The sequence below is a fragment of the Brachionichthys hirsutus genome, chromosome 22 (genome assembly GCF_040956055.1).
Source record: "Brachionichthys hirsutus isolate HB-005 chromosome 22, CSIRO-AGI_Bhir_v1, whole genome shotgun sequence".
Classification (NCBI taxonomy): domain Eukaryota; kingdom Metazoa; phylum Chordata; class Actinopteri; order Lophiiformes; family Brachionichthyidae; genus Brachionichthys; species Brachionichthys hirsutus.
Window position 1 is genome coordinate 6,797,922 of NC_090918.1, and position 13,191 is coordinate 6,811,112.

The window sequence follows — 13,191 nt, forward strand, 5'->3', positions numbered from 1 at the left end:
AAGCCACCATTGGCAAAGCGGTGTTTACCTATGTCATAAAGACTTTTTATTGACGCCTTAAGATGTTTGTCTGTGTGTGTGTTTCCATGTGTGTCTGTTCATAAAATGAGAAAGTGAAGGAAATCCGCAGAAGTCGGGACCTTCGTGTAAATAGATGACTGATGGGGGGGGTTGAGTTTAAGGAAAGGTTGGGGGTCACACATTTATTGGTAGGGGTTAAGGGTTCTCCTTAGACGAGGAGTAGAGTAGCACACTAATGACTATTTGCTACCAAGTACCTGTTTGTCAGAGTGCGTGCGCGCCTGCTCCTCGTGGGCGAGCACCACCTCCCTCTCCGCCGTGATCTGGACGCTTTCCCTCAGCGCCTCCTCCAGCTCCTCGATGCGCTCCTCCTTCTGGTGCAGGGTGTCCTGCAAAGATAATGTGAGGAGAGTTTTTAAAGAAGATCAGTGGATTGACTAAATGCTAACTTTAACATCCTTTCAGAAATGATGCTAACATGTAAATTAGCACGTTAGCATGCTCACTATGTAATTATATTTGTTTTAGTGACCTTAACCATTAAATGTAGCCCGACATAAGTGGTTTCTTGAGGTCTGTGAATTTAGAGAGCTGTTTAATTCCAGATTACACAAAACCAGAACCTGGACTCCTCATATATCAGAGAACTTTCCCTGATTTATCAACCTTCACATGTGTCAGAGTGTGTCGCACCAGTTTCCCATCACACACTCCTCAACTTGTCTTGGCGAGGTGAAACCTTTGGACACTCGTCATTCCGGTAACTGGAATAAGACGCACATTAGACAATCTGATCTTCGTCTTCCCCCCTCAAATCACACATGAAGCTGTTTTCCCAGGCAGCATATTGCCACGATCAAATTAAACACAACAAACCACCAGGACATATCAAATCTGGAGACCCCGCTCCAAGTCCGGCATTACTGGGTGTCTGACTATGCCGACTGAGAAGGACTTTAATCGGATTAAATCTTCGCTTTGCATCGAATTACACCCACGGTTACATTCTATTGGCAGTCTTCGCTGCTGGTTAAAGTATGCAGAATGGCTTACAATCGACACACGCGCTACTTATGGTAGTAACCACTGCGGTCTTATAAGCCTGAGCGACTCCACAGCTATCAGCTCATCTCCTCACCGCACTCAGGCGCATAAAGGACAACTGCCAACCTCCTAAAAACCGAAGATCAACCGTAAGTACAGGCAGCGTATGTTTAGCCACACAAAACGCACACGCACACACAAAGCAAGGAGTGCTTTTCTTTATCTGCCTCCAGTCAGAGAGACCACTGAGGTTAATTATATCCAGGAGAGACGACAAAGTCAGGCGGAGTTATGGAAAATTAGAGGTGAAGAGGAAATTAAAGGTAGAAGTGTCGAGGTGAATATGACATGACTGTGGATTCCAGCGTTTCATTAAAAGATGCTCTTTTTTTTAAAGCCCACAGCATTCGAGCATCCCTTGCGTTTTCCGCAACCATATCTCCTCCTCCTCACCTCTTTTCTCCCCTTCATTCTTGCAACCATTCTCCTCTTCTCCATCTTCCATATGCTCTCTCCGTCAATCATCCTCTTCACGCATTCCCCGAGCAAGAGCTGCATTGTGTGTGTGTGTGTGTGTGTGTGTGTGTGTGTGTGCATGCGCGTGTGAGACAGCGATTGTGTTTGACATTGCCTCAGGCTGCTCCCTGTCACAGTTGTCAAATTATGATGAAGCATTGTTGTGATAGCGGAAAATATTCAATGTAGGACGGAGAGGAGGAGAGAAACTTTTTCTGCCTCTTATAATCCCCTCCTTTTACTTCCTCCTCCACCGCCTCCATCCTCTTCGTCGTCCTCATCCTCCCTACATACCTTGATCTGCTGGGAGCTTTCGTTCAGATTGTCCTCTCTTTTCCTGGCGTCGTCCATCAGCTGCGTGTTCCTGCTCTGCTCCAGCTGCTCCTTGTGTTTCATGTTGGCCACTTTCTTCGACTGGTCCTTCATCTGCCTGCTCACACAAACGAAACACATCTTCAATGTCAGCGCGTCACCTACGAACACGCTGCGCGGTCATGCTAGGCGGGGGGGGGGGGGGGGTCAACATGGATGCCAATCTACTGTTTCATAGGAGTCCGACATTCCCAGCTCATGTCAGAGGTCATTCTTCATCAGTGGCCCCTTATTTTCCTCAAAAATAAATCATTTTTAAATCCAGAAAAAGTAAAAAAAAAAAGAAGAACAAGAAGTTTGTTATGCACAGGGCGCCGGTGTGGTGCAGCGGTTAGCAGTGTTGCTTCACAGCAAGAAGATTCTGGCTTTGAATCCAGAGACACATTCTCCATCTGTGTGGGTTCCATTTGGGCCCTCCGGCTTCCTTCCACAGCTCCCAAAAAAAATACAATATCGGCCAATCGGGGAGTCTTAACGGGTTCGTAGGTGTGAATCGTTGTTTTTTCTTCTATTTATAAAGCAACAACACCCAAACTGCAGCCGTATTCATAATTCATGGCAGGGGTTATGGACTAGCACCGTCTCCCACACACATGCAGGACGGTCTGGGAGTGTCATTTGATTGGCTATTCCGTGCGACACGGTACCCTTGGAGAATCACTTGGGACCGATATAAAGGAATTCAATAAGGAGATATAAATGAATAACGCTGTGATAACATTAGAAGAGAGAAAGCTCTGTTAACAGACGGATTAGTCAGTGAGTCCAAATCATCATGCTGGGAATGAAGGAGTAGTAAAAGAGGACGGGAGCAGTAGAGACGTCTCGTGGGAGCGGAAGGGTTGGGAGACGGGGAGACGGTTTAATCCCCGTTTAAGCTGTCTGCAAATCCTTCTGGCTCCGTCACGGGCCTATCAGCTATCGCAGCAGCGTGACTTGATCAGGGCCTTTTCATGCACAGACGCGGACTGACCGGCGTCGACGCCGTAAAGGTGTAGCAACGTCTACTGAATCACGACACGGGTGAAAGATAAGCCAGACGCGCAGGATGACTGAGGAATCACGCGAGCGAAGGCGCGTTTCCAACAGAGACAGAATGAAAGCACTGACTCGCAAAACGTCTGCGAGTCAGTGTGTGTTGCATTACACACACTGACTCGCAAAACGTCTGTGAGTCTGTGTGTGTTGCATTACACACACGTCCTCCCGCAACCGGTAACGTTTCTGTTAGCATAGCGTTTTGAGATCAGGCCGCTTTCCACACTTCCAGTTGCTGCGGTTGCCTGCAAAGGAGGCGATCCACGTTGATGGGAAATCCACAGCAAACTCACACCACCAGAGGAAACACGCGCACTCGTGGGAAATCATTTTTACAAGCCGCATATTGCGTATTTTACTTCCAAAAGGTGTAAAGAGGTTCCATTCGTCATGACCTTCATCGGTGCGCCTAAAGAGGTTCCATTCGTCATGACCTTCATCGGTGCGCCACAAAGAAAAGCTTAAATCCATCCTATGATTTCATAGTATGATGTTTCACTGCTTTTATTTTCACTGGATTAGTTCTTTTTGATTAAGAGTATAATGCTCCGATTGGTTTAGATCCAGAGGGATAAGGCTACGATTCATAAAATATATATTAGCAATATTAAGAAATATATTGTAGGACTCTCTCTCTCTCTCTCTTTCTCTTTTATCTTTCCTGTCCATCGAAGTCCTTAAATGACCCAAAGTAGTGCGTGCACTGCATCCGCTGTCCTTCTCAAAATCAGTATTATTACGTTTTAATACTATATTAGCAGAGGATAGCAACATAAAATCCTCTAAGTGCTGTCTGAAAGATCCAGGGGGAAATATTCCAAACCATCTGGATAAATTCAGGAAGTTGTCAGAAGACCTGAAATGTGGCGATGGGGAGAAACGGGCTCTGGAGCACCTGGAAATTCAAAGCTCGCAGAATAATAATCAGCGCGTTGAGCTGTCTGCACACTTGTGGTTTTTAACTTTCTTTTGCGTGCATTTTTAATGTATACACAGTGCGTTTAATATCAAATCCAAACTAGGATTGAATGTTCAACAGCAAAGCAAAAGGAACAACCACGGAATCTGGTTCTGCTTCATTTGTGAGGTCCTGATTTCAATTTGGGTTTGGGATCATTTAAATGTTTGGAATCAGTTTTGTGTGCATAATAGGTCATAAACAGATAGGAATGTTCCTATTGGAGCATTTCCAGGAAGTTCCGACCATCTGGTTAGCTCTCTGAGGTTTCTCCCCTTCATGCTACATTTACTGTACATGCATGTATATTCAAGACTTTTATTTTGCAGTTTCCTACCGCCTCGGCACCGAGCGCTCCGTCCTCTTTCGCTAATGCAAAACACTTGTTTTGCTCACTTGTTTTCATGTAAGACTTTTTAGCATGTAAATCATTTGCTCGAGTGACTACCATGCATTTGTATCAGACCGCAGTGAGTTCCTCCTCCGCCTCTCTCCAATCATTGGAATTTTCTGTCTAACCAAAACCAAGACTGCTCTTTCCCTCCACTCTTTTTGATGCTTGTTGCATTATAATTATTTGCGTGAAAATCAATGATTTATTTGCGTCAGGCCAGAGCACAAGGGCGAATGTATTTAGCCTCACCACTCCATTTTTTTTTGGCTTTCTGGCTTCCCTGAGTAGATACCCTCTCCAAAGACGACGTTACTCTTTCCTTTGGGTGAAATATTCTCATGAGACCACAGACCATTTCTTCTCTCTATTCATCTCCATCCTCCTTTTCTTTATTCCTTTACTTTTACATCTGCATATGAATGAATCGTCTCTGATACTTGAATGGATTTTTATTACCTGCTAATTTAACAACTGTCAAGATAATATATTGTTATATATATATATAATAACAAATAAGATGATTTCAAAGAATATTACAGTTCGAAGCCTAATTATTCAGTCCCCATTGAATATTATGAAAATATATTCTATCTATCAGCTGTTTGAGAATCCAATCAAACAAAAAAACAGCTTAAATGGCTCGATGTTAAAGATTGAAATGTTTTTGAACACATTAAAAAGAAATTGCTGCTTTTACCGACTCCTGCACCATCAAAATTATCCAGAGCCTGAATAAAATCGCTCATGAGAGCTCACATTTGAATTCAGATGTTGTTAAAACACTGTGCTAACCTTCATAGCCTTGATTTGCATTAGGGCTCCATGCCCATATTCATAGTAGTACTCTGCTGCTGATCCAAAAGCACAACAGAACCAAACCCGGTGGTTCAGTGATGCTCTGGACCTGCTTTGCTTCCTCACCTGCAGTGACGGATTGGGATTGGGATCCAGTGATCCCAAACTGACCAAAGCAGCCTTTTCGGAAAAGAGAGGTCATCATAGTCGCCCAACGATTCTCATTAAAAATCTACTAATATGGCGGAACTGAAGGCCGGATTGAACTAAGCTTCCTAAGGAACATGTTTGCAGCAGGAAAAAGTCTTTGTTGTGGTGAACTCGATGGCTCGGCGCCCCCAGAGGCGAAGCGCCATTTGAAACCGTTCTAATGTGTGAAACGGCTTCTTTCACACTCCCTCTGAAATCTCCTTCAACAATTGCAGCAAAACCGCTGGAAGAGATGTGATCACAGGAGAGTTCGCTGTAAACACCCCGTCCAACATGTGCCTGCAAACGCACAACCAAATACTGGCTGGGAAAAACGACACATGCGTGCAACTGTGCCAAACACGACCTGCTTTGTGTTGTTGGGCCACACTCAAAGCACACACACACACACACACACACACAAACATCTGAGGTAGCAACATGAGTCTATTTTCTGGCATTTGCACAGTAGGGTTCAGTAGAGTACACACAAACACGGTGGCACATACAGTCAACACGTGCTAATGCACAGTACATACAGGCAAACATCCTTATTGGCAGCAACTCTCAACTTGCTTTGGCAGACCCTAAAAAAAAAAAAGTCTTCTTATAAAATCCATACATAAACGCACAAAGGACAGCCTTTATCAAAATGAAGCTTGTAAAAAAAAATGCACGATAAACCAGCAAATCTCAAAGCATCCAAGCTGAAATTTTCTTAACCTTCCTCGTTAGCATGCCGCTGATATTCGAAGACCCGCATTAAGGTAGTATTAATATTACATTTGGAGTCCTGTATAAATATTTGATCAGAGATGCTTGGACGCCTCGTGTATGTTTACTGCACATAGTTCACCCAACATTAACATCAAGGATTTCCTTTTAACCACTTGGAACTCAGTATTTCCTTTTAAAAATACCGGGGACATTGGTCGGGTTTACTAGACCTTAAGAAAAATAAATAAGCAAAACTATAATAGTTTAGTTTTGCAAACTGCTGCTTGAGAAAGAAAACGTGGCACAAGGAGGGCATTTCAGAGGAGTAAAAGGAGGAAATGCTCCAGGTGTTTGCAGAATGACAAGAAAATCCCTCAGCAGAGAAGTAAATTTGCGAAGCAAATAAGGAGGTTAAGCAGGAAAATCCCTTCAACGGTGTGACTTCCTGGAAACCAGCTGCAGAAGATACCGCGATACGGAGTGAAATGTCTTCCTCATTAGCCTCTGTCCTTATGAAAATAAATCACATTTACAGCATACATCCAAATCTCAGAGCAAACCGTACAACTCAAAGTCAATGTGTTTGGATAATGGTCGCCGCGTAAGCATGTGACAGAGCTGGAGTTGATCTTGGCAGCGTCTTTGTTTTACATGGAGAACAACAAAATCCCTGAACGTAATACTGACACTCTTCTTCAATCTTTAGCCTCCTTTTCTAGATCTAAACTCTAGATTTTCATGTACGATCCTGGACTATAGAATAATATTGATCATGACAACCCAGGTTACGGTGTAGTACGAGCTAGATTTTTGCTGTCTGGAACATTTGATGGTGCGCTCCAGTCGTGCTTTTCCAGTTATCTCATATGTGTCTGGATGTTCTCTGTAGGGTTAAGATCTCAGGTCAGAACATTACCGGCCGAGAATGTCACTCCAGCTGTGACTGCTGGTTCTTGCGGCGCTTTATCTGCTTGAAAAATGTCATCTTGTCTTGCATTTCCGCTACATCGTTTGTTCGGGCTCGGGAAGAATCCCTCTCACATCTCACACTCAGTTGATGATTCTAATCGAATTGATTTGTCAGATAGAATTTCCTCACATAGCATCTTTCATTCGACCCGAGCTAAAAGGTGTTTGTTTGCTATCGATTAAGACAAGAAAGGCGTTGACCATCAAAAAGCCGATTCACTTTCTGTCAATGGATTAACCCTCACCCACGGACAGGAAGAACGGCTGAAAAAGAAAGCGAGAGCAAAGACGGCGCTGGCACCGAGGAAACCTTTATGACAGAGCAGCGAGCTGAAAACATTCAGACCACCAGATTTATGCAGGAAACAGAAGGGAGAACTGGTTATTATGTGGTCAATCACAATGTGTATGTCAGAGAAATTTTAATAAGACGTTGATATGTCTGTTAAAAATGACCAAATTCAGCCAAATTCAGACTTTGGGTTTTGCATGTTGAAATCTCATTACAGAATCACCTCCTGAGTGCAGATAGGAATACTTAAAAGTTGAAAAAAAGAAGGAAAAAACAAGTGACTTTTTAAATCTTGGGACACAGACGAGGCTTTATGTTCTGCCTTTTTTTTTTGCTGACAGGATGTCTGTCCAGAGCCCAGGGAGGAACTATTCCTTTAAACTCACTCAACTCAACGGTTCTATTTGCAATGTTCGGAGCAAATTTGGGACCTGAAGTCACAGAACATAAAACGTTGTGATATCCCGGGTGAACATGTAAAGTTGCGTCTGAACGGTAGTGGCGACAGGGACAAAATGTGGAGTGCGATATCTATAAAGTTGGGAAACTCAACAGAAGAGTTGGGACCAAGAAAAAGCAATAATGTATAAGGCAATGATGGCGATAAATCTCTTGAACATTGCTTCTTGTTTCAGTTTTGAATTTAGCGCTAGCATCCTGGCGACGGAATCGATGCTTCCCCTTCAAAGACGCAGCGAAGTGACAGAATAAGACGGCAGAAAGTCAAGGTGTCCCCTTCAAAGACAGACAGTCATGATGAGAATGATTAAAAACAGACTTTATGACAGAGCGAGGGAGATGAGAGACCGTCTCGGCGCAAGGACGAGAAATGCGACAGTGAAGGAGAGTGTGATGAGAGAGGCAGTGATGGAAGAAGAGAAATAGGCGTGCGGTACTAACCTTGAGGCAAGACTGGGTGGAGCGGGAGACGGGTTGCATTGTAAAGATAAAAGAGAGGGATAAAGAGACAGAAAGAGAGGGCGAGGTGGGAGGGAAGACAGGAGTTGAGAGCTAGGTTAGCGTGATCGCTCGTCAAAGAAGCGAGAGAGAGACAGCTAGAGAGTCATAATTAGCCATAGATGCTGCAGGCAGACAGGCGTGACAAGGCAGGCAGGCAGACAGACAGATCAAATACAGGTTGCATTCTGGGATAGGCATTGAGTTATGAGAGGCCTGCTAATACACACAAGCACACAAAACGGCAATCACAAATCACAGAAAGCGCACAATTAGCCAGTCAGAGCCAGAGCGTGAGCTCACTGTGAATTATAGTGTTTCTTCTCCAGCGGTTTTGATACTGTAGGGAACACTTGGCAGCCTCTGCACTGGTGGAGGAGTCTCCATCAAAAGACATATGGCATGCAATCACTGAGATATGGACATCGAGGAAAATTCACTCCTAAATTGGTCCTAAAAGTCTTCCCCGAAATCGCTCCTCGTATGTTTGGACGAACTGGCGGAGCCCAGAACTCTGTGGTGAACTGGCCTGGGAACATGCACTAATGATGGCATGCCAGAGACAAATTGTCCATTACAGAACAATATAACACGCAATAAACTTCCCTAATTACTCAGCTTTATATTCTACATCTCTTTAAACCTCTTTGGTTTTTCCTCTCCTTCCAGTCTTTCCTGTCGTTTGTGCTTTCTGCTTCCTTCTCCCCACCACGTCGCCGACCTTTCCCTTCTTCCCCCCCGCCCTCTCTCTCTGTTTTCCACTCGTCTCTCCAAATCTTTTGTTTTGTCCATCAGGTCAGATTTTCAGCTCCATTTCCCCTCAGTGTGAAGTCACTCAGTCTGCTCCAATTACCATCCTAGTTACTGAAGTATATAACCTGGTACCATTACAGCTGGAGTTAAAGTAGAGGGCGAAGCGGGAGGATTGATTCTTTACCCTTGTTCAACCCACATCTGATCTTTTCATTAGAAGCACACATTAGCCACGGAGTCAACCACAAGCTAATGTGACATACCTGTTTGCTCAAGGCTGAGGCTTTGGTCCTAATCTCATTGTATATTCACCATGCAATGACAATAAAGGCTTTCTATTCTATTATATTCTATTCTATGCTATTTGCTATGATTTTAATCAGGAAATAGCTTTCTAACAAACAGCTCCTAAAATCGCTAGCGAACTTTATTTTAGCAGTGGAACTACAAAAAGCAAAAAAAGCAGTTGGTGGGTTAGAGATCGTGTCTAAGTGATAATCCGGATGAGAAGATGAAAGGGAGACGGGCGCAGGCAGATGGAATAAGAAATCAAAAGCGTCATGAGACATGCAAGACGGTCCATTTCTCATCTGTCTAATGCTTAGTTATGATTATTTTAACTTGACGGTAACCCAATTTAATCCCTACAAATATCTTGTTTTTCCTTATTATTTACACAAATGTCCACATGCGGAACAGACAATCAGAATGGGACATTTTCAGAAAGATAAGCAGGAAGCCAGACATGGAGGCAAACAGATCAGATTTAGGATGAAAGAAGAGACAGATTAGCACTACAAGGTAAATTTACAAAGCGCACATGAAACAGATTAAATGTAAAAAAAAAAGTAGTTAGAAACAGACAAGTCATTCTTATTAACATAAAAAAAGACAGCGTGAACTCTACAGACTCCTGATTTAAAAAAAGAAGAAGAGAGAGTTAAACTCTGGAAGTCAGGCATCCTCAGCTGAAAGTAAAACAAAAAGTGAAGCATTGAAAACAGAGCCACCGAATGAAAGAGTTGCATCATTGACAAGCGGGGCGGCTCAAAGGCTTTCAGGTTGCACTCCGGTGCCAAACTGTGCCCTCATTTAACAAACGTTTGGGAGCAGTTTAACCCGTCACGACAAAAACTTCTGCTGATCTGCAGACGTGTAAAACCTGGTGCTGCAGCGCTGAAGTGATTTATTATTATTTTTACTTGCCATCAATCCAAATAAACTGTGCACAGAAGTTCTGGTGACTGTTACACAGAATGCTGCAACGCTTTCACTGTGGCTAGTAGTGAAGACAGTCGGGTGTCGCATGTGGAAAAGGCTCACAGACATGAGGCGAGACGTTCAGCGACGTCAATAGGACTGATCTCATCATCTTCTCATTCATTTAATTAATAATTATGCATCTGAATCACAGACCTTTAGATTAATATGGCATTTAAGAAATGCTTTCACAATTCAGATTTCTATCTCGAACAATTCCTGCCAAATATGGAGACTTTGCCGCATCAAAAATATTTTTGTAAATAATAGGGAAACACTTTATTTACATTATTTTTCCACATGGACTGGTAGTGATCACAGTTTTGTGAGTTTTGTCGTGCGTCTGTCTGTTCGATGGACAGGGTCCGCCAGCCACTCACGTGCCCAGGTAATCCCAAACCAGCCCCCCCATTGGCTGCTGAGGAGCAGCGGTGGGAGGGGCTTGTTCTCGTGACTGCTGAGAATGCCACAGATGAGGAGAGGAGGGGGTTCTGGGTTGTGATGGACGCACACACAGATGCAGAATCGAATGCACACACGTTTACACACACACACGAGGATATGAAGCCGTAATGGAAGGAGAAAATGGGAGGGAAGACGGGAAAGGAAAGTGAGAAAACGGTCAAACTGGCTAATTGTTACAGGGGAAGATTAGCACCAGTTTCAAGACAAGATACCTGCAATCCAACCTAAAAATAAACCATCAGCTCAACAGGCGAAGGCAGTTCTGCTTGTTTAGTCGTTTAGTAGCGGTGTCATCATCTCGCATCCCTTTACGTTCTCACCTCTCCAGCTCGTGGATCTTTTTCTCCTTGTCGTTCTTCTCATTCTCCGTCTCCTTCAGGATCTCCAGAAGGCGTTCCACCTCCGACTGGGCTTTCCCGGCATCGTCTTTGTGCTGAGCCACTTCCTGCTCCAGACAGGAAATGCGTTCGGACAGTTCGGCGCTCACCTGGGAATGTGCCGCCGCACCCTGAGCCTGGAGCAGAAATAAGTCATGAATTAGGTAAGCATGTTAAGATGCTAGCATCTTGTTATTACAGCTGGCATTATGAGTCAAACTACAGGACAAGAAAGTTCTCTCATAAATGTTATAAAGGCTTTCTGGCTCATATTTCTATTCGACTTCTGTTTTGTGCTCCAATTTATTATTCTAACTTTTAATTGAGTCATAACTTTATTACTCTTTTCACTTCTCTGCGACACCTTGTGTCTCTTTCTGCCTCGCCTTAGTGATGGTAACTGAAACCCGCATTGATTCCGACTCATGAGTTTGAATCGGCGAGTAAAGATTTTTTTTTTCTGTTCTGATGTGCAGCAAATGCCAAAAAATAGAAAAAATAGACACAAAAGAAAAAGAAAAAAAAACAACAAGTTCCAACCATCTTCGAGGTTAGAACAGCTGTGTGTGTTTCCCAGAAGCAAATGTTGCTCTTGGGACAGATTGACTCCGAGTGTGTGTGTGTGTGTGTGTGTGTGCGCGCACACGCCTTGGTCACACAATACATAAACCCTATTAGTTTTGGAAGTGCACAACAGTGTTTTTTTTTTTTTTTTGCACGTCTTTATGCGGAGAGGAAATGTTTGGGTGTCTGATGATATTATAGGAAGAGAACGAGAGCGAGAGGGTAAGACAAATAAGAAAAGAAAACATCGCACACTGCGCCACATGGTCGACGGCAATCGGTTCACGCACAAGGACAAGAGTCGACTCGGCTTCTATTCAGGGCAACAGAAAGAGACGGAGAAATAAAATCTGTTGAGAGAAATGCTAACGATCCGCTGACACCTTGGTACGAACACACACACACACACACACACACGCTCACACACTATAACACTACATACACGTTGAGGGTGTGGTGATGGTGCTCTATTCTCCACACTGTGAAAACGACTGTAAGGCTGTCAGCAGGAACGCTAGTTTATGGGCTGCTGTGTGAGAGGGAATATTTAATATGCACACACACACACACACACACACGCAATTTATTGTAGCTCTGGCAAACCAATATCAGCTGGTTGACGAGAATCGCCTCGCTACCAGTGCGCTGGAGACTGACAGCAGTGAGACGTAAATGTCCTGGTTTACAGTGGCAGATTTATCCGGCGGCGACAGAAGCAATCAGCAGGAATCGGTGCGAAGTCGTCAGGCCAAGGCGTGAACGTTACCGTCCTTCATGTACCGAAATAAAAGTCCAGGCTTAAAAGTCCAATATTACGTCTTATTCACCGTTTTACATACGGCCCTGAAAATACTCCATCAAAGTTTTCTTACCTAAAACGACACAAGATTGTGTATTATGGAATCCCTGCATATGTTTGTACCAAATCAATGCATTCAGACCTTCTTCAGCTGGATGTCTAGTTTGACACACTCCTCTTTCTTCTGGTCCAGGCCGATCTCCAGACCCTTTAGCTTGTTGTCCTTCTTCAGACCGGAAGAAGCCAGAGAGGAGGCCTTCTCCTTCAGATCCAACAACGACGTCTGAAACGGAGCCGAAGAGCAATAAGGAAGGAAGACGACTCCGCGACGTCTTCGATGCTGTACTGACGCTGCTTCGTATATATCAACAGTATTTTTACTAACCCACATTAAAATATAATTTCAGTTTATTTCCGCCTGAGACTCATCTTCATATTTTCCACGAGTTCGCTTTTAGAAAAACAGTAATAATGCTCAATTCCCAGAACGATTGAAGTAAAATTCAATCAAGCTCTGTGAAACGGTTCGGCCTTCCTGCACTTCCTCAAAGCCTTTTCCCATGACCTGTCTCTTTTCTCACTTTTCCAGCTCAATCCCTCCATCCTTTTCTGGCCTTTTTCCTCTTTTGGTATGGCAGCCGGGCGAAAGACAAACCAACCGGACCAGGAGGAGAGACACTCAGACGTGTAATTTTACCCTTGACTGACAAT

The 13,191-nt window shown here is 43.8% G+C and overlaps 1 protein-coding gene across 1 annotated transcript in view; it reads right to left on the reverse strand.

The window, feature by feature from the left end:
- LOC137910620 (ELKS/Rab6-interacting/CAST family member 1-like) overlaps nt 1–13,191 on the reverse strand; it is a 63,794-nt gene that overhangs the window by 33,894 nt on the left and 16,709 nt on the right. The window contains exons 12-15 of the mRNA XM_068754996.1: nt 12,623–12,763; nt 11,061–11,254; nt 1,876–2,011; nt 279–410 (exon numbers count right to left, since the gene is read on the reverse strand). Of these exons, the coding sequence (XP_068611097.1) occupies nt 279–410; nt 1,876–2,011; nt 11,061–11,254; nt 12,623–12,763 (603 nt within the window). The remainder of the gene's footprint in view (nt 1–278; nt 411–1,875; nt 2,012–11,060; nt 11,255–12,622; nt 12,764–13,191) is intronic.